Genomic DNA, 24,102 nt, shown 5'->3' with positions numbered 1-24,102 from the left:
TCCCAGTGTTCGACTGGGTGAACAACAGTCAGGATTGCTGGGTACTGTGTCGTCATTTTACAGGACATGTCACTCATGTTCTTGGACTATATTGATTTTTTTTTGCCTGACTTTTTTTGTTTGCTATTTTCATGTGCTGTGTACGTTTTGCACCTTGGCCCCAGAGAAATGCTGATCGTTTGGTTGTATCCACGTATGGTTGAATGATAATTAAACTTGATTTAGGTCAATGTTATGTTTATTGTCGCATGCACAATGTCACGTATACACAGGTGCAATGGAAAACAGAGGCAAGTGGCTTCATAGAAGCAACAGTCACATGAAGAATGTAAGCAAATTAAATAATTTTTACAAAACACAATTACAACAAAAAATCCATTTTAGTGTAGCTGAATTGTGGTGTTAGTTCATCCAAATGGTTGAAGTTTTGAACCAGGTGGTGGTGGGACTTCAGGTTCTGTATCTCTTGCCTGGTGGTAGCTATGGAAAAGATAGGACAGCCCGGGTGGCGGGGATCTTTGTTGATGGATATAATAGATCTTGCCTCTTTGAGGCAGCACCTTCTGTACATACCACCGATGATGTGGAGGGATATGCCTATGATGTATTGAGCAGAGTCCACTAGTCTCTGCAACATTTGAATTGCTATGCTAGACCATGATGCCACCAGTCAGTTAATGGTACGTCTGTAGAAATTTGTTAAGAGTGTTCAGTGACACGCCAAACCACCTCAATCTCCTAAGAAAGCAAAGATGCTGGCACCTATGTGCTGGGCCCAAAACAGATAGTCTTTTTTTTTGGTATGTGCTTGCGTGCGTCCGTAATGGTGTCTTTTTCATGGCTTTTTTACAAGGCGCGGAACGAGAGAGAAAGAGAGAGAGACTCTGTGGCGCGCCACCCCTCACACGGACATTTTCGTAGTACTTTCCCTCTATTTTATGAGGTCAAGTTGCGATCTTGCCACTCAACCCGGCACGGATGGAAAGCGTACTCGGGAGCGGACCCGACTGGTTTCGAACCCAGGAACCTCCACTCCTGGGTCCGGCGCCGATGTCGTTGCACCACCAGCCGGCCCCAAAACAGATCATCTGGTATGTTAACACCCAGAGATTTAAAGCTGCTGCCTCTGTCCACCGCCGATTCCCCCAATGTAGGCTGTTTGTTACACGTTTGCTCTTCTTCCCCTCCCTGAAGTCCACAGTTTACCGACGCTGAGTGAGAGATTGTTTTAGTGGCGCCACTCAAGCAGGTGATCTGTCCCACTCTGATAACTCATCTCCACTGTGATTCATCCCACAATAATAGTGTTGTCAGCAGTTTTGAAGATGGAGCTGCACTTAGCTATACAGCCACATAGTTTATAGGATGGATAACTGTGCCAGGAGATAGCAGTGTACTTTAGCCCCTATTTTGAAGGTGCATCTTTTGTTTTCAACTTCATAAGTATCTTCCTTGGCACAGTTGAAATACTTCATGCACTTGAATCAGAAAGCAATGGGTTTAAGTACCATTCCAGAGATATGATCATGGGAACTAGGCCAGCACTTGAGTAATACTAGGGAGTAGTTCTGCTTGGAATTGAATTGAATTGGCTTCAGTACATACATCCTTCAGATACATGAGGAGTAAAAATCTTTACGTTACATCTCCGTCTAAATGTGCAATGTGCAGTTTATAGTAATTTATAATAAATAGTATGTATATAATAAACAGGACAGTTAATACAACATGGAAATACAGTTGTGTCAGCATGAATTAACCAGTCTGATGGCCTGGGGGAGGAAGCTGTCCCAGAGCCTGTTGGTCCTGGCTTTTATGCTGCGGTACTGTTTCCCGGATGGTAGCAGCTGGAACAGTTTGTGGTTGGGGTGACTCGGGTCCCCAGTGATTCTTCAGGCCCTTTTTGCACACCTGTCTTTGTAAATGTCCTGAATAGTGGGAAGTTCATATCTACAGATGCGCTGGCCTGTCCACACCACTCTGTAGAGTCATGTGATTGTGGGAAGTACGTTCCCATACCAAGCAGTGATGCAGCCTGTCAGGATGCCCTCAATTGTGCCCCTATAGAAAGTTCTTAGGATTTTGGGGGCCCACACCAAACTTCTTCAACCATCTGAGGTGAAAGAGGCACTGTTGTGCCTTTTTCATCACACAGCCAGTATGTACAGACATGTGAGATCCTCGGTAATGTTTATTCCAAGGAATTTAAAGCTGTTCGCCCTCTCAACCCCAGATCCATTGATGTCAATAGGGGCTAGCCTGTCTCCATTCCTCCTGTAGTCCACAATCAGCTCCTTTGTTTTTGTGACATAGAGGGAGAGGTTGTTTTCTTAACACCACTATGTCAGGGTGATGACTTCTTCTCTGTAGGGTGCCTCATTATTATTTGAGATTAGGCCAACCAGTGTAGTGTCGTCAGCAAATTTAATTAGCAGACTGTGGGGTGGGGGCATTACCAGAAGTTCGAGAAATTAATGTTCATGCCATCAGGTTGGAGGCTTCCCAGATGGAATATAACCTCCAACCTGAGCATGGCTTCATCACGACAGTAGAGCTGACACAGATTTGGAGACTACTTAGCTGAGTACGCCGGAAAAACCGGGATCTTCCAGTGGCCACCCATTTTAATTCCATTCCCATTCCAACATGTCAGTCTATGGCTACTTAGGTTGGAGGAGCAAAACCTTATATTCCATCTGGGTACCCTCCAGCCTGATGGCATGAACATTGATTTCTCAAACTTCTGGTAATGCCCCATCTCCCACACCTTATCTCCTTACCACCCTATCACCTCCCTCCATCTGTTGCTCCTTCCCCTTTTTCTATGTCTTTTCCTATCAGATTCCCCCTTCTCCAGCCCTGTATCTCTTTTTCACCAATCAACTTCCCAGCTCTGTACTTCACCACTCCCTTATGGATCCATCTATCACCTTGTGGCTCTTGCTCCTCTTCGCCCACTTCCCTAGTCTGACTCCTCATCTTGTTCTCCAGTTCTGCTGAAGGGCCTTGGCCCGAAACGTCGAGTATATGCTTTTCCATAGATGCTGCCTGCCCTACTGGGTTCCTCCAGCATTTTGCTTGTGTTGCTTGGGCTTTTCTGGTTTGCTGCTGGTGAATAGTAGTGTTCCGCAGGGGTCGGTGTTGGAACTGCTTCTTTTCACGTTATATGTCAGTGATTTGGATTATAGAATCGTGGCCAGGTTTGCAGATGATGCAAAGATCGGTGGGAGGGAGCAGGTATTGTGAGCAGTTTTGGACCTCTTGTCTAAAAAAAGATTTGCTGGAGGAGGTTCTGGAGAATGTTTCTGGGAATGAAAGGGTTAACATATGAGGAGGGTTTGTTACTTGGGCCTGTACTTATTGCCATTTTGAAGACTGAGAAGGGATCTCACTGAAACCTGTAGAATATTGAAAGGCCTAGATAGTGTGAATGTGGAGAGGCTGTTTCCTATAGTGGGGAAATCTACGACCAGAGGGCACAACCTTAGATTAGATTAGATTATGAGGACACGCAGTCCTCTTTTATTGTCATTTAGTAATGCATGCATTAAGAAATGATACAATGTTTCTCCAGGAGGATATCACAGAAACACATGACAAACCGACTGAAAAACTGAAAAAAACCCCACATAATTATAACACATAGTTACAACAGTGCAAAGCAATACCGTAATTTGATAAAGAACAGACCATGGGCACGGTAAAAAGTCTCAAAGAATAGAGGGACATCCATTTAGAACAGCGATGGGGAAGAATTGCTTTAGCAGAGGGTAGTGAATCTGGAATTTATTGCCACAGGTGGCTTTTGAAGCCAAATCATTGCGTATATTTAAAGCAGAGATTGGTAGGTTCTTGATTAACCAGGGCATCAAAAGTTATGGAGAGAGGCTAAGAGAATTTAGATTGGGAGGGATAATAAATCAGCCATGATGGAATGGTGGGGCAGTCTTGATGGGTTGAATGGCCCAATTCAGCAAGTATGTCTTATAGTATTATGGCCTTTTTAATGGTTGATGTAAATTAACCCTCAGTGAATTTTCAGCACTTATGTTTATCAACGCTGTAAAAAAATAGCGGCTGGAAAATGTTTCATTTTCTTTTGTTAATGATCTTTGGCCTTGTAGCTATCATAGCAGCTGGAGTGGGAGCATCTGGTGTGTTTGTGAAAAACATGGCTACAGCTTTGGTTTTCTTAGTTTTTTTTTACTTGATTTTGCATGCCAGTTGGAGGCAGTGTTATTTACCAAAGTGAAGGTTGGTATATTTAAAAACAGTTCCTCGTTCTTATGTCAGCAGCGACTCTGTTAGTAGCAAGCTCCTCTGAGCCACAAGATTGTGGGTTTGGGTCATAGTTTTGACACTTGAGTACAAATATCTACCCTGAATATATAGAATTAAGTAATTAAAAATAGTCCCTGCAAATTAAAATCTAGTAACGATGAGGCAGTAAAACAAACCTCAGGGAATTTGAATAGTATTCCAGAGCTCAACAGGACCAGAGGACAAATGAACTTAAATAGGATCTTACCTGGCACTGTTTTGAATATGTTGCAAATTATCTTAGTGATGACAGTGTTTATGGGAGTATCTAAATGTTCAGAACATTACATTCTGTTGTAAACTATTATTATCTTAGCCCTTTTTCCTGATTTAATTTAGTTGTTTTTCTATTTGGGTGAGTAGTCTCTTTATGTGGCAAACTACTCAACCAAGAAGAATAGTCTGCCACATAAACAAGCTACTGACTGTCTAAATTGAGCCTAACTACGAGGTTTAGAATTTCCTCTTCCTTCCCACAGGGAAATCAAAATTACTGATACTGGTAGAAGTATTGTCGAACCCTCAGTTCGTACTGAAACACTATATTTTGAGCTGAAGAAATGACCAAGCAATATTAAATGCCATTAACAAGCCATTTGTTATAAGAATAAATTTCATTGCTCCTAGCTATGTTTTGTATTCATTAAAACTGCTTCCTTTCAAATGAGATTTCTTACGCCTCTTTTAATGTATTAGTCAGTGTTTTGAGGGCACGTACTTGGAGATAAATTGCAGTGTTTACGGCTGATTTCTATCCTCTGAAATGTACAGGAAAAATTCTTAAGTCTCACTTTCTAATTTAAACCTTTCAATCTCACTGATGTTGAAGGGCTGATGGTAAAACATAAAGTGACCCTGGACAATTGACGGAACCAGAAAGATGGTTGTGTTCCTAGTATAACCAATTGTGTAATGCAGCTTGTGAAGCTGAAAATAAACTCACATTAATCCAGCTGCTTAAATGTCAGAAGGAGCTGAGGAATTAAGTTTTCATTTTAAATTCTAGAAATATGAAAGATTTGACTTTTGCTTACTGTTTTTGCCAGTCCTATTTATCAATAACTTTATATTTTTTATGTCATCTTATGGTCAGACAGTGTAGAAGTAGGGTCTTCACCCCATCGTGCCCATGCTAACAAGTACCCAGTCTAGTCTGAAGACAATTACTTATTTTCTTTTCTATTGGATTCCATTATAATTCCATCATTAATATAATTTGCTATGGATCTTTTAAAACAAGAGGTCCTTTGGTGTAAACAACCATGTGGATTCTTCTGTGCAAAAATAGTTGGCCTGCAAATAGTCCCAGAAGCTACCCATGAATGTCTGGAGTGTAATTTGATGTTAAATTTGGAAAATCCTATTCAATTGTACAAAAATTAGGGATCAAAAGAGATACTTTTGTAAGCAATGCCAGTTTTAGTTACTTTGGCACTTTATACAATCTTGAATATCTGCAGGCATTCTGACCTCTGCAAGGGACTGGCAGTTGTTGGTGGACCTCGAAGGGCAGCTGAAGTTCCCCAACCATATCGCAGCCACCACCCTGTGACCAGACATTGTCCTAGTGTCTGAGTCTACTAAGCAAGTGGTGCTGCTGGAGCTGACAGTCCCATGGGAAGATAACTTGGAAGAGGCCTTTGAAAGGAAGCTGTCCAAGTACACAGGACTGGTCAGCAACTGTCAGCAGGCTGGATGGAGAGCGAGGTGTCTCCCAGTGGAGGTTGGTTGTAGGGGATTCGTAGCCCGTTCTTTAGTTAGAGCCTTCAGCAATTTGGGCATCGAGGGAAAGAGGAATAGGAGAGCCATCCGCAGTACCACCGATGCAGCAGAGAGGTCCTCAAGATGGCTGTGGCTCAAAAGAGGGGAGCCATGGAGTCATAAGTAGCTAGCCATCTGGACACAAGCTGGGGTCTGATCAGCCCCGGCTGAGTCACCTGGAGGAGGTTGTATAATGTTGAAAGACCCGAAACACCCGATGATTCCTGGAACATCACTGAAGATGTGTCCAGAAGCATCAATAGATGTATGTACACAGCTAAGTGTTGAAGCAGAAATAAATTCCAAGTTCAAATTACACTTTAGTTTATAAAATATCCCATTCAGATCGATGCAAATTGACTTTCTAAGCTTCAATTGTGAGAATATTTACAAAATCAGCTCAATGAATTCATCTCCAGAAACTCAGTTGTTGCCTTGACCTGACTCAACATTTAACTTTGTAAGTTGTTTGTGATGAGGCAAAAATTTATGCTTAATGTCAGCGGTTTCTAGAGTACATCCTCTTAATAGTTAACATTATTATATCTGGTCTGTTTAACAAGAATGTATGTATGAGTCAGACTGCTTTAAAGAAAAAAAGAACTGTCAGTTCAGTTCTTCCATATTGCTTTTAAGTTATCTTCCACATAAGTCAACCAGAGTAATTCTGTGTATTTACCATTTCCACTGAAAGACCTATTGTATTCCTTTTGAAAAGAACTTGCAGTCTCCTATGCAATGACTCGAGACGAGAACTCCCAAAACCTACATGCTCTCCTTGTGTGAACAACTTCCCACTTTGCCTTTAATAACCTTGTTCGTCACTCTGATGATCTGGAGTAGTAATTCCAGTTGATGGTAATCTGCTTGCTCTCTCCGATATTGCTGATGTCCCCACTATTGTCGCACAGCTTTCTAGCAGATGAATAGTAAGGACTAACTAGGGAAGCAGTATGTGTAATGAATAAAAAACCGCTTGTAGACTTGACATCTTACCACTTTACATACAGTTAACGTATGCATGCAGGCACTGTGATTGACTAGCCCTTCTTCTTCTTCCGACTTCATTGTCCACTGTCGATGGTACGGTTGGAGTTCATCAATGTTTCTGTAATCAGTTGTGTCCACTGTACAGGGGGTTGGCTCACACAGCTTCACGAAGGCCCTGTTGGCTGGCCTTGCCTGTTTCTACTTCTCACAATGGGGATGCAGGGTTGGACTTTGAGAGGCTAGCCCTTTAGTTTGTATTGATTAAAAATATCCATTTCTGGAGTCCCAGACAGCCACACATGGCTAGTGTCTAACGAACTGGATAGAGCACTGTAGCAGTTTTAAACAATACTTAAGATTGCATTTACAACTCTAGAATGACATTGTTCTGGTTCAACTATCTTAAGAGGTGTTAATTACTCTGAATGTTATATTTATTGCCTGATCACTTGGTGTCGTTTTAATGTCCTGATAGATATTGCCCTAGATATTCAATTGTACAAATAGAGCTGCTTCTGCAGACAACTGTAGCTTGTTATGGTTGTATAACCTTTCTGTTTTGTTACTGTTATCTGCTATTTACTGGTATCTAATTTACTCTCTCTCAACTAATTTCTCTATAATTCCTTAATCTAATCCAATCAGAAGTGGGTTTTTATCTGCTAGTAATCTGATCACTTCATCGCTAAGCTCCCAAGTCAAGCTATCCCTGGGTCTCCATTATGTTGTGTAGGACTGTCTTGTACAGAATACCAATAATATTTGCACATCTGCCCTCTGTCAAAGTATGCAGAATTTCCGTGTCAGTTTGCTCAGGAGACGGGATCTCCTGCCCCCTTTCTAAACCGAACATCTTTCTGGATGTAGAGTGTTGCTCTGCTGCTTTTTACAACAGCAGTAGTTGTTCTCTGCATCTTGACTGAATCTTCTGGCTGACTGAGTGAGAATGACCAGATCACAAAATCCATGCAAGTTGGATTCTGGGTCTCAGGAGGGTATGTGCTTTGTATTGAATTGAGGCTATTGACTGCTGTTAGCATTGTTTGATTATGATTGATGTTACTCTCAAATATAAAATAATACTCAGAACAATGCACAGAAAGGGTTCCACACACCACGATGATTGCGGAGAGCTTTTTGTGCTGAAGTAGTTTTCCAATAAAGCCGCAGGAGGTGAAAGCCGTTTGCATATTAAAACGATTCTGGAGTCAAAATCAGGTTTAATATTACTGACATACATTGTGAAATTTGTTGTTTTGTGGCAGCAGTACCGAGCATGATTTAAAAAAAACAGACAAATAATGGACCGTTCAGAAATCTGATGGCAGAAGGGAAGAAACTATTCCTAAAATGCAAAATGTGGGTCTTCATGCATACCTTTTCCCTGACCATTAGAATTTAAAGAAGAATAGGGCAGACTTGCAAAGCCCTTGGGCTGGGTTCATTAAACATGTGAAATAGAGGGCTGTTCAGATTAAATTGCAGATTCCATACTACTTCCAAATTTATCTTACATTTGCCCATACAATTTGAAAGCTGGAGACAATTGTAATGGGTAAAAAAAAGGGAAGAATTGTAAACATTGCTCATAATGTTTATGTAAAGCTGTTTGGATATGCAGAGGTGGTGTTGTCAGTTGAGGTATACATCCATTCTAAATGCAATTCCTTAGAAATGCATGTCTACACCCAACATCACTGAAGCAAACTATACAGGTTGTAACACTTGAAATTGTATTTGATTCCCTAGTTTTTTTTTGTGCTTAAAGAGTGTAAAAACTTGATGCACTTTGATTTCAGCGAGATTCTTCGGGATGGCACAGTAGCGTAGTGGTTAACACAATGCTTTACAGTACCAGTGACCTGAGTTCAATTCCCGCTGTGCCAATAAAGGAGTTTTCTACCTTCTCTCCGTGACTGTGTGGGTTTCCTCTGGGTGCTCCGGTTTCTGTCCGAAGGCCTACTGGTTTGTAGGTTAATTGGTCTTCGCTATTTGTCCTGTGATTAGGCTAGGGTTGGTGCGGGGATTGCTGGGGCAGTGAGGCTCAAAGGACCTTACCCATGCTATGTTTCAATAAAATAACATAAAATTCTTCTTGCAGGTTGTCCCAGATTCCAGAGGCTCTCTTCAATTTCTATGTGTGCTGAGTAGACCCCTTAAATCTACAGCTCCAGACTCTGTTTTAGCTCATTGAAAAGCACAACACCTCACGCCCTGATTCCCTAAATTAAAAACAGTGTTTGATCTCGATTCATTATTATATTATGGTAGGAAGTAAAGAGTGAGCATTGCTTTGCATCATCTTGACTTCAGTCAGGCTCTCCTCCTTCTCCTTGCTTGCATTCTTTGCTTAGTCAGGGAGTTTATTTTTAGGTAGGCTCCTTTGATTTCTGATGCTTGGTGGGATCTGAAGTATCTACCAGTTAGCGCTTCTGTTGGTATCTATTTAACTGTTGTTGTACAGAAAAATGTTTTTATTACTGGATTCCTAGATCACTAACTTTAGAACTACTTAATGTATGGAAGCAATAAATATATAATCAATACTTTTCAGTGGAAAATTGGTTTCACCTAAATGGAAAAATTTTAAAGGACTGAAACTGTTATGGAGAGACAAGATTCGACTGAACAATGCAATTTGGAGAGCATGGTATATGCAATGTAAGTAAAGCTTTTTTTCTTTGATAGAAAAATAGTTATTGATAAGCTGCACTTGTATGTTGGTTAATTTCCTCATCTGATGTTGTAGCTTTGTGAAGGTCTTCCTATCTCACTTGTTGAATAAGGTCTCCCACCAATTCAGATTATGACTAAAAATTGAAGGTTAAAGTTATCGGCAACTACCAAATAGTTATTAAATATTCTTTTGAAAATGTTAGTTGTAACTAAAGATAGATTAACATTTCAAGAACTGGAATATTCTAAACCTTGTATGCTTAATTTTTAAAGAAGTTATTGAAATGATTTGTACTCCCCTAATATGTGTGCTGTTTTGGTGATCCTTAACTACACTTCAAAAATGTAGCTAGCAGTTATTAATAAGTAGAGTATATTTGTAAAATAATCAGCAGTACATATGGTATCCCAAGCATTTTGGGTCAGTTAATGACAGAGTTTGTTGTCACTCTTTGCTTACAAACTCTCAAGGACAATACAGGTCATTAACTTTTCAATATCTAATCTCCCTGCCCCAGTTCCCAGCACAGTTGGATGAATTATAAATGTGTTCAGTCAAGAAGACAGGAGATAATTTCCTCCCATGCTTCTGCAAATGACGTGCGGAATGGCTAAAGCTGACTGTTAATCATCTTACTCGTACGACATTATATTTCCCTCTATCTGTCATGGCTTATATTAAATGTTCCTGAATTGGGCTCTTGCCTTATCATCCACCAGAGCACTTTGTTTTGAATCCTGACATTCCATACCCTCTTGCTCCTTAACCAACCAACCAACCATTTTCCTGTGACTTAAAGTGGAAGTATATTTCAAAAATCCATGAGGTCACAATATTACTGATTTTAAAACTAGTATTCCTAGACTCTGAGAGAATATGGAAAATTGTATAGTAATGCAAATAGAAAATCACCAGTTAGTAAATATTTCAGCTACAAATGCTAGTCTTTCTGCTTGAAGTTCTAATAAGATTGCCAACAGTCTAATGCCCTGAAGTTCCATATTTGTAGTGTAATTTATGTAATATATTTGTCTCTCTTGGTATGGTTTATTTTCTCAGTCTCACCTTCCCTATTGAAAGAATTGATTTTTTTTTACACTATTTGTGACCTGATTGTTATTGATGCTATGACAATGCAGATAGCACTATGGCTGTCGTGGCAATGATGTGGCGTTCTAGTGTCCTTGCTGAAACCCATATACCCGTTTCCAGCAAAAGTTATTGAATGGGTTTCGAGAGTACATTGGCCACTTCCTCTTGCTATTGACTTTGACTGTGGTGGGTGTGAGAAAGGCTTCTTCTTTTGTGTGCTGGCAATGCTGTAAAATGTTCATCTTTTTATTTTCTCTTAGATGTAGAAAAACGAGACAACCCAGTTTGTCATTTTGTTACCCCATTAGATGGCACTCTTGAGTTTGAAGAACCTCGAAAACCTGAAGTAAGTGATTGTATAACTACCGTATAACCCGGTAGAGACAAATCATTTTTAGTTTTATAGGAAGGGTTTTTGTCAATGCCTGTTTGCGCTGCTGGCATTTTGGCAGCAGTGAAGATCTTCCATCTCTGGCGGTGTTCAGGGTTTCCTTCATCGTGTCAGTAGCTTCCTCTAGGTTATTACTACCGTCAGCCATGCAAGTCCCAGGTGGAGACTCAGGAATACCGTCGCACTCAGATGTAGAAGGATTCTTCATTGTTGTTTCCGTAACAACCAGTCAGGGTTGTTAGCCGTGAGCTGAACTCCTGAACTTGGAGGCCCAGCGACCGCTCTTAGTCTGGCCTCTACCCTTTGACCTGTTTGGCCCGGGTGACCCTACCAAGAGTCAAAGCATAAAGCCCTGACTCCAGCCAACATAGCTCACCAGATCATTGAGGCACACAAGCCTCTTAAACCCATTAACAAGGTTGTGGTCCTCTTGGAGGATAGGAAGAGTTAGATGCTCAGTATTCTGGTATCCAGTTTGTTTTAGTTCGTGCCTCCTTGTACACTCCTTCGTAACTGTTTTCCACATTATGTACTTCAGCATGGATTCCACTCACCCCTGTGATCGAGGAAATATGTTTGCCAAGTTTTCATTTTCTAATAACATCATCATACTGGTTTTGTTTAAATGTTAATAGATGCTCTTCGAGGTTTTGTGATTTAAAATTAACTCCTTTCTTTTCTTAGGCAGCTACTGAAGGAAAATTTTGGAAAAGGAGAATTGAGATAGTAATAAGGGAATATCACAAATGGCGCACATACTTCAAGAAAAGGGTATGCAATTTCAATTCTAATCTTCACATGTTGTATATTTCTGCCTTCCTTAAGTTACATAGCATAGTGTGCCCTGAAAATGGTATTGAATTCTTATGAAACATTTTAAATAGCAGAACTGTTGTTACCTGTTAAGAATGATAAGGTCTTGAGCTTTCTACAGTGCGTGTTTTCCTGTGCCACTTACTACTTTAACATTTCTTGCATTATCCCCCTCTCCTAGTTGCAAAAGCACAAAGACGAGGACCTTTCAAGTCTGATTAAAGTAAGTTTTTAAAGGAAAAAGCAAACATAGTCATCACATTCAATCCTTAAAATATTCCACCTGATTATATTTGCAGTGTCAACACTGATTGGATAGGTGATGAATATTTCTCAAATGGGGCGATTGTAACAAATGATTATGTCTTTTTGAGGCTGCCTGTAGGATAAACATGCATTATGAATCTTTTTTTAAAAACAGTATTTTTGTTGAATTTTACATATATATTAAAAATACACAATAATAATAATTAAGCTAAATAGTGAAACATGTCCTCATGTTTTTCAGTCATCAAAGGAAAAGAGATGTAACATTTCACATATTTAATAAAGAAATAAAATAAAAACACATCAGAAAAAAAAACCTTAGAAGCACTCAACAACACACAGCTATTTCAAAATGACTGTGCACCTTGACGTCCAAGAAACTCCAGTAAAGGTTTTCACACATTTTCAAATTCTGCCCTTCCCCTGGTTATGTAAGTCAGTCTCTCCAATATAATACGAGAAGCCACCTCCTTCACCCATACATGTATCGAAGGTATATCCATTTTTCTCCAAGATAAAGCTATCATCTTCTTGGCCTGTAGGAGTCCAAAGTCAATTAAAGTTGACTGTGTCGGACTAACAGTAAAGTTCTTTGGATATATACCTAGTACACACATTTTTGCATAGTGAGGCACCTTTACTCCATCAATCTCAGATATAGTTTGAACAACTGTTTTCCAGTATTTTTTTAAATTCAGGACAGTCCCATACACAGTGAAACAGAGTACCCTTTTCTTCTAAACATTTAACACAAGTGTCCGGGATGTCAGGGGTCCAATGGTTCAGTTTGACTGGGGTAATGTAAGTTCTCACTAACCATTTATATTGTAATAGCTTCATTCGTGTATTAATTGATTGCTTTTGGGCTTTTAAGCATGCCATTTCCCACTCAGTTTCTTGTATGCCCTCTTGAACATCGTCTCCATGCCTCCTTATCATATGACATCAAAGCTGTATAGAATAAAGAAATCTGACTCCTCCCCTTTACGTTTAGAAGTGTAAGATTTTCAAGATATGGTGGTGGTTCAGATATTAAATACTTATATTTTGATAATATGAAATGTCTCAATTGCAAATATTTAAAAAAGTGTTTTTTAGGAATATGGTATGTCTGACACAATTGATCAATTATAATAAGATTACTATTCATATAAAGGTCCTCTATTTTCTGCACACCTTTGTCTGCCCAGATTCTGAAACCACCATCTGCTCTTCCTGCCCTGAAGTATGTATGGCCCCATATTGGGGAGAAGCGAGAGATGGGAGAAGTATCTTTAATATGCTGATGTGCATTATACCAGATGTCAATAGTATTTTTGAGGAAAGGGTTCTCAGTTGTTCTTTTCAGATTTCTTGGGTTTGTAGAGTATAGGTAGAGCTTTAATGGGAGGTTTAGTACTGATGCCTGTTCAATATTCACCCAGGCTGGAAGGGCCTCCATTGAGAAACAAGACATTGCAGAACGTAACTGAGCAGACCAATAATACCATTTCAGGTTCGGGAGCCGTAGCCCTTCCCTTTCATAAGGCAGGTATAGCAGCCTAAGTCTCAGTCTAGATAACTTATTATTCCAAATGAATTTACTAAAAATACTATTAGGCTTATCAAAAAAAGATTTTGGTAGTGGGAGAGGAAGTGTTTGAAAAAGGTATAGAAATTTTGGTAATATATTCATTTTGATCATGTTTATACGGCCAATCATTGATATGGGCATTGTTACCCATCGATCCAACCTCTCCTTCACTTCACCCACTAGTGGGTCATAGTTTGTTGGGACGATCGTTTTAATTTTAGGGGCAATTTTGACACCAGGGCAGGTAAATCCTTCCTTTGCATTTTCAATGGGGTTTTTATGACTGGTTTCAGTCTTTCTTCTTTGTTCAAAAATAGTATTGATGATTTTGAGTTGTTAATGTTATAACCAGAGAACAGCCCAAACAATTCAAGCTGTCACACTAAGTTTGGAATACTGATGGATAAATTTGTTAAAAAAAAAGAATCGCGTTGTCAGCATACAAGGATATTCTGTGTTCCTGTTCTCCTAGCTGGATGCCTGACAGGCCTGTCTGCATTCTTGTTGCCATAGCCAGGGATTCTATGGCCAATATAAACAACATCGGTGACAAAGGGCATCCCTGGCGAGTAGATCACTCCAAGATGACTGTTTTAGAAACTATACTATTTGTACTACACTGCTATTGGGTTTGTATATAAAATCTGAATCCATTTAAGGAAGTTCTTTCCAAATCCAAATCTAGGCAATGCTTTAAATATATATGGCCATTCTATTCAATTGAAGGCCTGCTGAGCATCCACTGATAAATATTGCTGTATCCTTAGCGTCAAATTTTTCATGAATTATGTTAAAAACTCTTCTAATATTATGGAATCCTTGGCGTTTTTGCACAAAACCATTCTGATCATTATGAACTATATGTGGGATATAAGGATCCAATGTTCTTGCCAAGGCTTTACAAAGAATTTTTGTGTCCGATCCAATTAGACTTAGCGGTCTAAAGGAGGAACATTTTCTAGGAGGTTTGCTTGGCTTCAAGATCAGCGTTATCATTGCCAGCTTTAACGAGGGTGGGAGAGTTATGCGTTATGTATCTTAATATTTAGTGCTATAATATGCCACTGGATCTTGAAATCAGAATAGTTAAACCATGGAAGGAGGACATTTAGCATGTAGTCTATATGAGATATGTGACCGCTCAGCTAGACCTCTCCCCCTTCTTTGTAACCCTGCCTGTTCTTACTTATTACTGAATGCTCCCTAATGAGTTGATGCATTTGAATCCACCTCCAAGATTTTCCTGGCAGTGCTTACTTTCAGTCACTTCTGCCAATCTATGGTCCCTGTGCCAATATGGAAGATTTCCCTCTATCTGTATCCTTCATGATATGAAAATTATCATACTTCTCATTTTGCCTTTCCAAAGCTCACTCTCTCAAAATGCCCCTGGGTTTGCTGTGTTAAAGTTTTTAAACAAACGATGAAAGGTCTGTTGCTGTTTTTAACAACACTGCCATCTGCTGGATTTTAAATTGATTTTTATTTAAAGAAACCGTGTTTAGTTACTACTTGGTTTCTTATGGGACATCATTGATGAATTCTACTAAATGTAGCTGTGATGATTTTAAGGGCACTTTAATTAGAGAAACCACTGACTCATGCCTATTTTGCAATGTTAATCCACCCATTGTGTCTCATTGACATTATGTTTCTTTAGTTGTGGTGGGATCAGCCTGCCATCTTTTCTAAGACTGAACTAATTTATTTTGTAAAACGCAAACACGAGGAAATCTGCGGGTGCTGGAATTTCAGGCAGCACACATAAAAAGTGCTGGTGAATGCAGCAGGCCAGGCAGCATCTATTAGGAAGAGGTACATTCGATGTTTCGGGCTGAGACCCTTCGTCAGGACTTTTTATGTGTGTTGCTAATTTATTTTGTGTTGCTTCACTGAATAGCAATGGCACTGGCAAATAGGCCTTCCAGTGTTAGCCCAGGAAACTCCCGATTTGGATATATTTTAACAATTATCTGGAATACATTCTGACATCTCATTTCTTTACCTGGAATCCTCCTTTCCCCTCCCCTCAGCACTATGCTGCCATTATTATCAGATTCCTGGGAAACTGCTTCCAATCTAATTTAAATGAAGTCCTACCCTAAATAAACATCTTAATCTTTCAACAGTACCGATATTCCATTAATCAGCATGCCTACTTTCCACTCCACAGTTTCTGGTTCATATTTAATTTTATAATCTGTTTGTGTGTGACTTTTGTCATCACTTTAACATTACTACTTGTGTTGTTTTTATTGTAACTTTTATTCCTTTACTGGAACCTCATTATGGTTCTCTCTATAGTTTTGGTTCCTACATGGAACCACAAAAAACTCCCTCCTGCAAAGAGAAACCAAACACTGAATCACATTTTAGTAGGGTAGCATTTATCCCATTGCCTATAAATTATCCAACAATTTTAAAATAGTCCTATTAAATCATTACATTGTTATCAAACCTGTTTGCTTATATTTCACGAATGTTAATAAATTGTATTTTTCTGTTGTACCTACTAATGTGCAGCTTTCTGGATTTGATGATGGATGCCCAGAAACCTGCTGTATTTCATTTCAAGATGATGACTTGGCATTATGGCGTGCAAAAAGAAAAGGAAGCGACACGCCAGTTCCCATGGAGGAGGATAAGCTCTTGGATATGGACATGTTAATGTCTGAATTCTCTGACACACTTTTTTCAACTTTGTCTTCGCATCACGCAGTGGCGTGGCCCAACCCAAGAGAGATTGGTTAGTGGCATTTCCTGAAACATCTAGTTTTAAACTTTTCCTGAAGAATTTATTAAAATTCTTGACACATCTACTTAACCACCATTGTTGACAAGGCATTTGGATTATTGTGTGCAGTTCTGAGCGTCCAGCTTCAGGAAGTCTGTCATTAAGCTGAAAAGTTTCATTGTGACTGGATTGGAGGGTTGAGTTATAAGGAGTTGGACTTTTTCCCTGGATGTAGGAGACTGATCATGAGGGGCGTAGAGGGGTTAGATAGTCTCACTGAATTTCCCAAGGTAAGGGAGTCTAAAACTAGAGGACATGGGTTTAAGGTGGAGGGGAAAGATTTAAAATTGACCTGAGGAGCAAGATTTCACTTGGTGGGTGGTGTTTTATGGAACCAGTGTAAATGATAGAACCAGATACAATTACCTTTTTAAAGGACCTAGAGTTAAAATTGAATACAAAACAACAGAAGTAATAATGTTGAGATGACTACTGCAGTCACATGGATACATGTAACATGGACAGATACATGATAGAAAAAATATAGAGCAGGGGCTCCCAATTTGTCGTCCACGGACCCCTTGGTTAATGGTATTGGTTCATGGCATAAAAAAGGTCTTGAACCCCTGGTTTAGAGGCATATGGGCAAATTGTTTCAATGTTGCCTAACTCTATAATGACTAATTATGTGGTTTATTTGTGATCTTTGGGTATATTTTTGTTTTAAATTAATGAAAATTGTCTAGTTCTTTGCTTTTTCCCTAATTAAAGTTTCATTCAGGGAAATGGACAGCTATTGTAATGCCAATGTAATAAACCACCTGCTTCAGAATATTCTACATGTTTCTCGTGATTGTGAATGGGTTTGGGAACATGTGCCTCCTTTGTGCACAAGTTAGTGAAACAGCAAGATCAGGTTCCCTCTTGGTGCTTGCCAGCAATATCAGGAGGCGGACTGTAAGCTAATTACAGGCTTCTTGTATCCATTGTCTTGGGGTAGTGTGGGGAGTGCAAGCTGAGCTCATTGACTTCGTTAACTTTGCCTCCAACTTTCACCCTGCCCTCAAGTTTACCTGGTCCATTTCCGACACCTCCCTCCCCTTTCTAGATCTTTCTGTCTGTATCTCTGGAGACAGCTTATCTACTGATGTCTACTATAAGCCTACTGACTCTCACAGTTATCTGGACTATTCCTCTTCTCACCCTGTCTCTTGCAAAAATGCCATCGCCTTCTCGCAATTCCTCCGTCTCTGCCGCATCTGCTCTCAGGATGAGGCTTTTCATTCCAGGACGAGGGAGATGTCCTCCTTTTTTAAAGAAAGGGAGGACATCTCCCTCCCTTCCTCCACATTCAACCCTGCTCTCAAACGCATCTCCCCCATTTCACGCACATCTGCTCTCACTCCATCCTCCCGCCACCCCACTAGGAATAGGGTTCCCCTGGTCCTCACCTACCACCCCACTAGCTTCCAGGTCCAACATATAATTCTCCGTAACTTCCTCCACCTCCAACGGGATCCCATCATTAAGGACATCTTTCCCTCCCACCCCCCCCTCCGCTTTCCGCAGGGATCGCTCCCTACGCAGCTCCCTTGTCCATTCATCCCTCCCCACTGATCTCCCTCCTGGCACTTATCCTTTTAAGCGGAACAAGTGCTACACATGCCCTTACACTTCCTCCCTTACCACCATTCAGGGTCCCAGACAGTCCTTCCAGGTGACGCGACACTTCACTTGTGAGTCGGCTGGGGTGATATACTGCGTCCGGTGCTCCCGATGTGGCCTTCTATATATTGGCGAGACCCGACGCAGACTGGGAGATCATTTTGCTGAACGCCTACGCTTTGTCCGCTAGAGAAAGCAGGATCTCCCAGTGGCCACACATTTTAATTCCACATCCCATTTCCATTCTGTTATGTCTATCCACGGCCTCCTCTACTGTAAAGATGAAGCCACACTCAGGTTGGAGGAACAACACTTTATATTCCGTCTGGGTAGCCTCCAACCTAATGGCATGAACATTGACTTCTCTAACTTCTGCTAATGCCCCACCTCCCCCTTGTACCCCATCCATTATTTATTTATATACACATATTCTTTCTCTCTCCTTTTTCTCCCTCTGTCCCTCTGACTATACCCCTTGCCCATCCTCTGGGTCCCCCCCCCTTCCTTCTCCCTGGGCCTCCTGTCCCATGATCCTCTCATATCCCTTTTGCCAGTCACCTCTCGAGCTCTTGGCTCCATCCCTCCCCCTCCTGTCTTCTCCTGTCATTTTGGGTCTCCCCCTCCCCCTCCCACTTTCAAATCTCTTACTAGCTCTTCCTTCAGTTAGTCCTGACGAAGAGTCTCAGCCCGAAATGTCGACTGTACGTCTTCCTAGAGATGCTGCCTGGCCTGCTGCGTTCACCAGCAACTTTTATGTGTGTTGTTAGTAAATAAGGTTATCATCTTCCAGCCTTAACATCTCATAAGATGTCACAACATTGAATTTTGAAGGGATCTTGTATATCCTTTATATGAAATAAATAAATTATCATTCTTGGGATTTTCTCAACAAGATTATAAAAATGTTGGGAAAGCAAGTTTTTCATGTAAGATATTCAGCTGGAAAATGACGAAACCCAAGGTTGAGTGCAGAAATTGAACAGTATTTGCATGTTAGTCAACTCGCGACAGTCTACTGAACATTTCTCATGAGGAACCAGTGCTGAGAAACTTGCCAACGCATGAATTCCAAGTCATCGTGTGTTATAAGATGCACCTTGCATGAAGAAAGGCTTGAGGAAGGGAACCTGGTTGGCCAGAGCCAAGAATTACATGGGTAGGAGTCTCTACTGTAAGTGTGGAACAGGGAAGGGGTTGGTTGCTGGGAGCAGTGGTGAGGTTGGGATGAGGTGGGTTGCAGTGGATGATGATTGGCGGGTGGGATTGGCAAAGGAAAAAGAAAGAACAGGGTAGGTTAAGGATGCTTATCTGATTTGGGAACTAGCACTTGACTAGAATCTGATTAGTCAAGTCCCAGTGTTAAACAATGATGAAGCGAGTGTGCTGGGCACTGTGGTGGTCTGCAAACGGTGATGAGCCATTTGGTCATCAGTGAAGATTATAGATCTGTGCCTTGATATCATTGGATGCCTCACTTTTTGAGTGTCGAAGTTCTTCATATGTTAGCATGTCAACCAAATAGAATATTTGAGGGGAAAAGTATCAGAGACTTTACAATCCATGCAGTCATACTTGAGAGAAATTGTCACTCAAAAATGTGATATCACAAAGTTCAAATTCTGGGGACTATGATTTAACTATTGTATTTTGAAACACTCCCTTTGCTTCAACAGCACACGCAGGGAATGCAGATATGATTCAGCCTGGATTGATCCCTCTTCAGCCCAATCTAGATTTTATGGACACATTTGAACCTTTCCAAGGTAAGATTACTACAAGTACTTTAATATTTTTTTAAATGGCGACTTATGTGCAATATTAAGCAAGTGAGAATTTGTTACACAAAAATAGCATATTTGATCAAATTGTGTCATGATTAAAATGTGTCACAGGAATGCAGTATCTCATCATTTTTTATGTTTTGATCCTCATTCACACTCTTGCATAATAATTTCCATATACATAGCATCTATAATGTAACTTTTTTTCAAGGTACTTAATGGGAATGTTATCAAACAGTTAAAAAAATAACTTGCTAGACTTTTATGTACAGTTGCAAGAAAAAGTTTGTGAACACTTTGCAATTACTGGGTTTTCTGTATTAATAATATGTGATCTGATGTTCATCTAAGTCACAATAATAGTCAAACTCAATCTACATAAGCTATTAACACACTAACAATTGTACTTCTTCTCATCAATACTGAATACACCATTTAAAGAATTACAGTCTAGGTTAAAAAAAAGTATGTGAACCTCTGTGGTAAAGCCTTCTACAAAAGCTATTTGGAGTCAGGTGTTCCAGTCAATGAGATGAGATTGCAGATGTGGTTTGTAGAGGTGCTCTGCCCTATTAAAAAAAGACACACAAAGTCAGGTTACTGACAGAGCCTGCTCTTAAGAAAGATCTGTTTATGTGTACCATGCCTTGACTTTCAGAGGACCTTAGAAGAATAACTGTAGAGATGCATGAAGCTGGAAAGGTTGCAAAAGCATTTCTAATAAACTGAGTGTTCATCAGTCCACAGTAAGAGAAATTGTCTACAAATGGAGAAAGTTCAGTACTGTTGCCATTCTCCTTAGGAGTGGACGTCCCACAAAGATCACACGAAGAGTAGAAAGTGCAATGCTGGAGGAGGTGAAAAAGAACCCAAGGGTAACAGCAAAAGACTTGCAGAGATCTCTAGAACTTGCTGAAGTCCCTGTTCGTGTGTCCACTATCAAAACAATACACTGAACAAGAGTGGTGTTTGTGAAGGGACACCCTGGGGGAAACCACTTCTCTCCAAAAAAAAAACATTGCTTTACATCTCAACTTTGCAAAAGACCACCTGGATGTTCCACAGCACTTCTGGGACTATGTTTTCTAGACAGATGAGACGAAGGTTGAACTTTTTGGCAGAAATGCTCACCATTATGTTTGGAGGAAAAAGGGCACTGCACACCAACATCAAAACTTCATCCCATGGCGGAAGGAGCATCATGGTTTGGGGCTGCCTCGGGGCTTGAACAGCTTGCAATCGTTGAGAGAACAATGAATTCAAAATTGTATCAGGACATTTTACAGGAGAATGTCAGGGTAGAGGTTCATCACCTGAAACTAAATAGAAGTTGGATGATGCTACGAGACAGTAATCTGAAACATGAAAGTAAATCAATAACAGAATGTTTTAAAAAGAAGAAAATGTGTTTTGGACTGGCCAAGTCAGTGTCCAGACCTTAACACAATTAAGATGCTGTGACATGACCTGAAGAGGGCTGTTCATGCAAGGTATTCCAGAAATATTGATGAACCAAAAGAGTTTTGTATGGAGGAATGGTCTAAAATTGTCCTCACCGTTGTGCAAGACTGATCAGCAGCTACAGGAAATGTTTGGTGGAGGATATTGCTGCTAAAGGAGGTCCTACCAGTTGTTAAAAACAAGGATTCACATACTTTTTCCATCTTGGACTATGCATGATTAAAAATTGTGTTCAATAAAGAAACGAAAAGTACAATTGTTTGTGTGTTATTAGTTTAGGCAGATTATGTTTATTATTGTGACTTGGATGAAGATTGGACCACATTTTATGAGTAGTTAATGCTGAAAACCAGGTAATTGAAAAGAGTACACAAATTTTTTCTTGCAACTGTATATTAACTTTTGTGCAAAACTGTGCATTGATATCCTTACTTGTCTTTCTATTCCAGAATTTAAAGGTGCGACCATATAGTTGTACCAAGCCAGTGTTTCTTCCATTTTTAGATTTGTGTTAGCTTGCAGCAATGTATTTCATGTGAAAATGTGGCTCTGTAAGATGCCCTTTTCTCTTTCCTTTTTTCTTCCCTTCTTAATGCAGATATGTCTAGAAATTAGTTTGCATAACAATGTTAAAAACAATGCCACATAGTAAAAAAAATAGACTTAATTAAATGGAGCCTTAATGTACCTATTTCTAGGCAGTTAACACCCGGCACAAAATACAACCCCAATCTTTTTGAAGATATTTTCATCATTGCTAGAAACATATTTTCGATAAAAAGTTTTCCAAAAGACGTCAACAATAGTCTAGTTCCAGAAGTCATGATTTGCAAGTTCTTCAGGAGAAACTAGTTATTATTTATTCATTAACAAGTACTGATTCCATACACAATCTAATCTTTGTGTGAAAGATTTACCCCTTAGATCCCATTTATACCTCCTCCCTCTCATAAATCTATGCATCTAGCTTTAGACACCCCTACCACGGGAAACACATACCCTATCTGTGCCTCTTATAATTTTATATACCACCCCAACATCACTTTTCAGTCTCCTTTGCTCCAGGAAAAGCAGATCTAGCCAATCCAATCTCTCCTGATAACCCGTGTCTCCAATCCAGGCAACATTCTGTTGAATCTTATCCCTGCAAGTGGAAGTGCTACATCTGCCCATTCACCTCCTCGCTCACCTCCATTCAAGGTCTCAAACAGTCCTTCCAGGTGAGGCAACACTTTACCTGCGATTCTTTTTGCAGCCTCCTCTATATTGGTGAGACCCAACGTAGATTGGGGGACCACTGTCAATCTGCAAAAGGCATGATTTCCTGGTGTCCAACCATTTTACTTCTAATTCCCATTCCCATTTTGACCTGTCGGTCCTTGGCCTGCTCTGCTGCCAATGAGGCCACTCTCAGACTGGAGGAGCAACACTTCATACTCCATCTGGCTAGCCTCCAACCTGATGCCATGAATATCGATTTCTCTGACTTCCTGTAATTTTTCCTTTCCCCTTCCCTCTTCTTCCATTCTCCACTCTAGTTCTTCTCTAACCTCTTCTTCTCCTCACCTGCCTGTCACCTTCACTTCATTCACACTCCTTTCTCATGAGATTCCTCTTATTTCTCCACCTATCACCTCCCACGTTCTCACTTCATTCTGCCTCCCTCCCTACCTGGCTTCACCTATTGCCTTTTAGCTTGTACTCTTCCATCTCCCCCCATATTCTTATTCTGCCTTCTTTTCCAATCCCGATGAAGTGTCTCAACCCAAAATGTCGACTGTTTTCATTTCCATAGATGCTGCTTGACCTTGACCTGTTCCTCCAGCATTTTGGTTGTGTTATTATGTTAAATTTTCCTGCACCCTCTTTAGCTTAACCACGTCCTTTCTATAGTGTGGTGACCAAAAGTGCACCCAGTACTCCAAATGCAGCCTAGCCAATGTCAAAAGTACAACATGGTTTGGATCAACTGAGAGAGTGGCAAGTAGAATTTAATGCAGGCAAGTGTGAAGTGACACATTTTGATACATCAGGTCAGGACATATGCAGTGAGTGACAACACTCTAGGGAGTGTTGTTGAACAGTGTTCAGTATAACTGCAACATGACTTGCTCAGTTGTCTTAGCTGATACATTGGTCTATCTGTGTTTCCGTTGTCAGGGAACAATGTACTTACCCCAAGGTCTCTATTCAGTTCCACTTGCCACCCTCCCAGTTGATCTATATCCCGGTTTGATTGTTATTCAACCATACATACATGAATGCAGCCAAGTGAAGCAGTGTTACTCCTTGACCAAGGTGCAAAATAGTCATACACAGCACAAGACACATAATACATATAAGATAACAGTAAATACAGTCACAAAAAATATATCTTGTATCTTTGACAACTTTCTTTTCTGTCCACTCAATTTCCACATCATCTGCAAACTTACTAATCATGGCACCTTCATTCTCACTTAAATCATTAATAAACTGCAATCATAGAAAAAACAGACCTAGCCAATCCAATCCCTCCTGATAACTCAGGCCCTCCCTTCCAGACCACATCACCATGAGTATTTTCTGCACCCTCCT

General features: G+C 40.3%; 1 protein-coding gene across 1 annotated transcript in view; it reads left to right on the top strand.

The window, feature by feature from the left end:
* The window catches only part of mlxip (MLX interacting protein), a 102,464-nt gene that overhangs the window by 22,993 nt on the left and 55,369 nt on the right, over positions 1–24,102 (top strand). Inside the window, exons 2-7 of the mRNA XM_063034452.1 lie at positions 9,626–9,732; positions 11,101–11,186; positions 11,916–12,002; positions 12,226–12,267; positions 16,408–16,630; positions 19,957–20,046. Coding sequence (XP_062890522.1) covers positions 9,626–9,732; positions 11,101–11,186; positions 11,916–12,002; positions 12,226–12,267; positions 16,408–16,630; positions 19,957–20,046 — 635 coding nt within the window. The remainder of the gene's footprint in view (positions 1–9,625; positions 9,733–11,100; positions 11,187–11,915; positions 12,003–12,225; positions 12,268–16,407; positions 16,631–19,956; positions 20,047–24,102) is intronic.

The sequence above is a fragment of the Mobula hypostoma genome, chromosome 27, assembly GCF_963921235.1.
Source record: "Mobula hypostoma chromosome 27, sMobHyp1.1, whole genome shotgun sequence".
NCBI classification, from domain to species: Eukaryota; Metazoa; Chordata; class Chondrichthyes; order Myliobatiformes; family Myliobatidae; genus Mobula; species Mobula hypostoma.
This window is presented reverse-complemented; position numbering and strand designations above follow the sequence as displayed.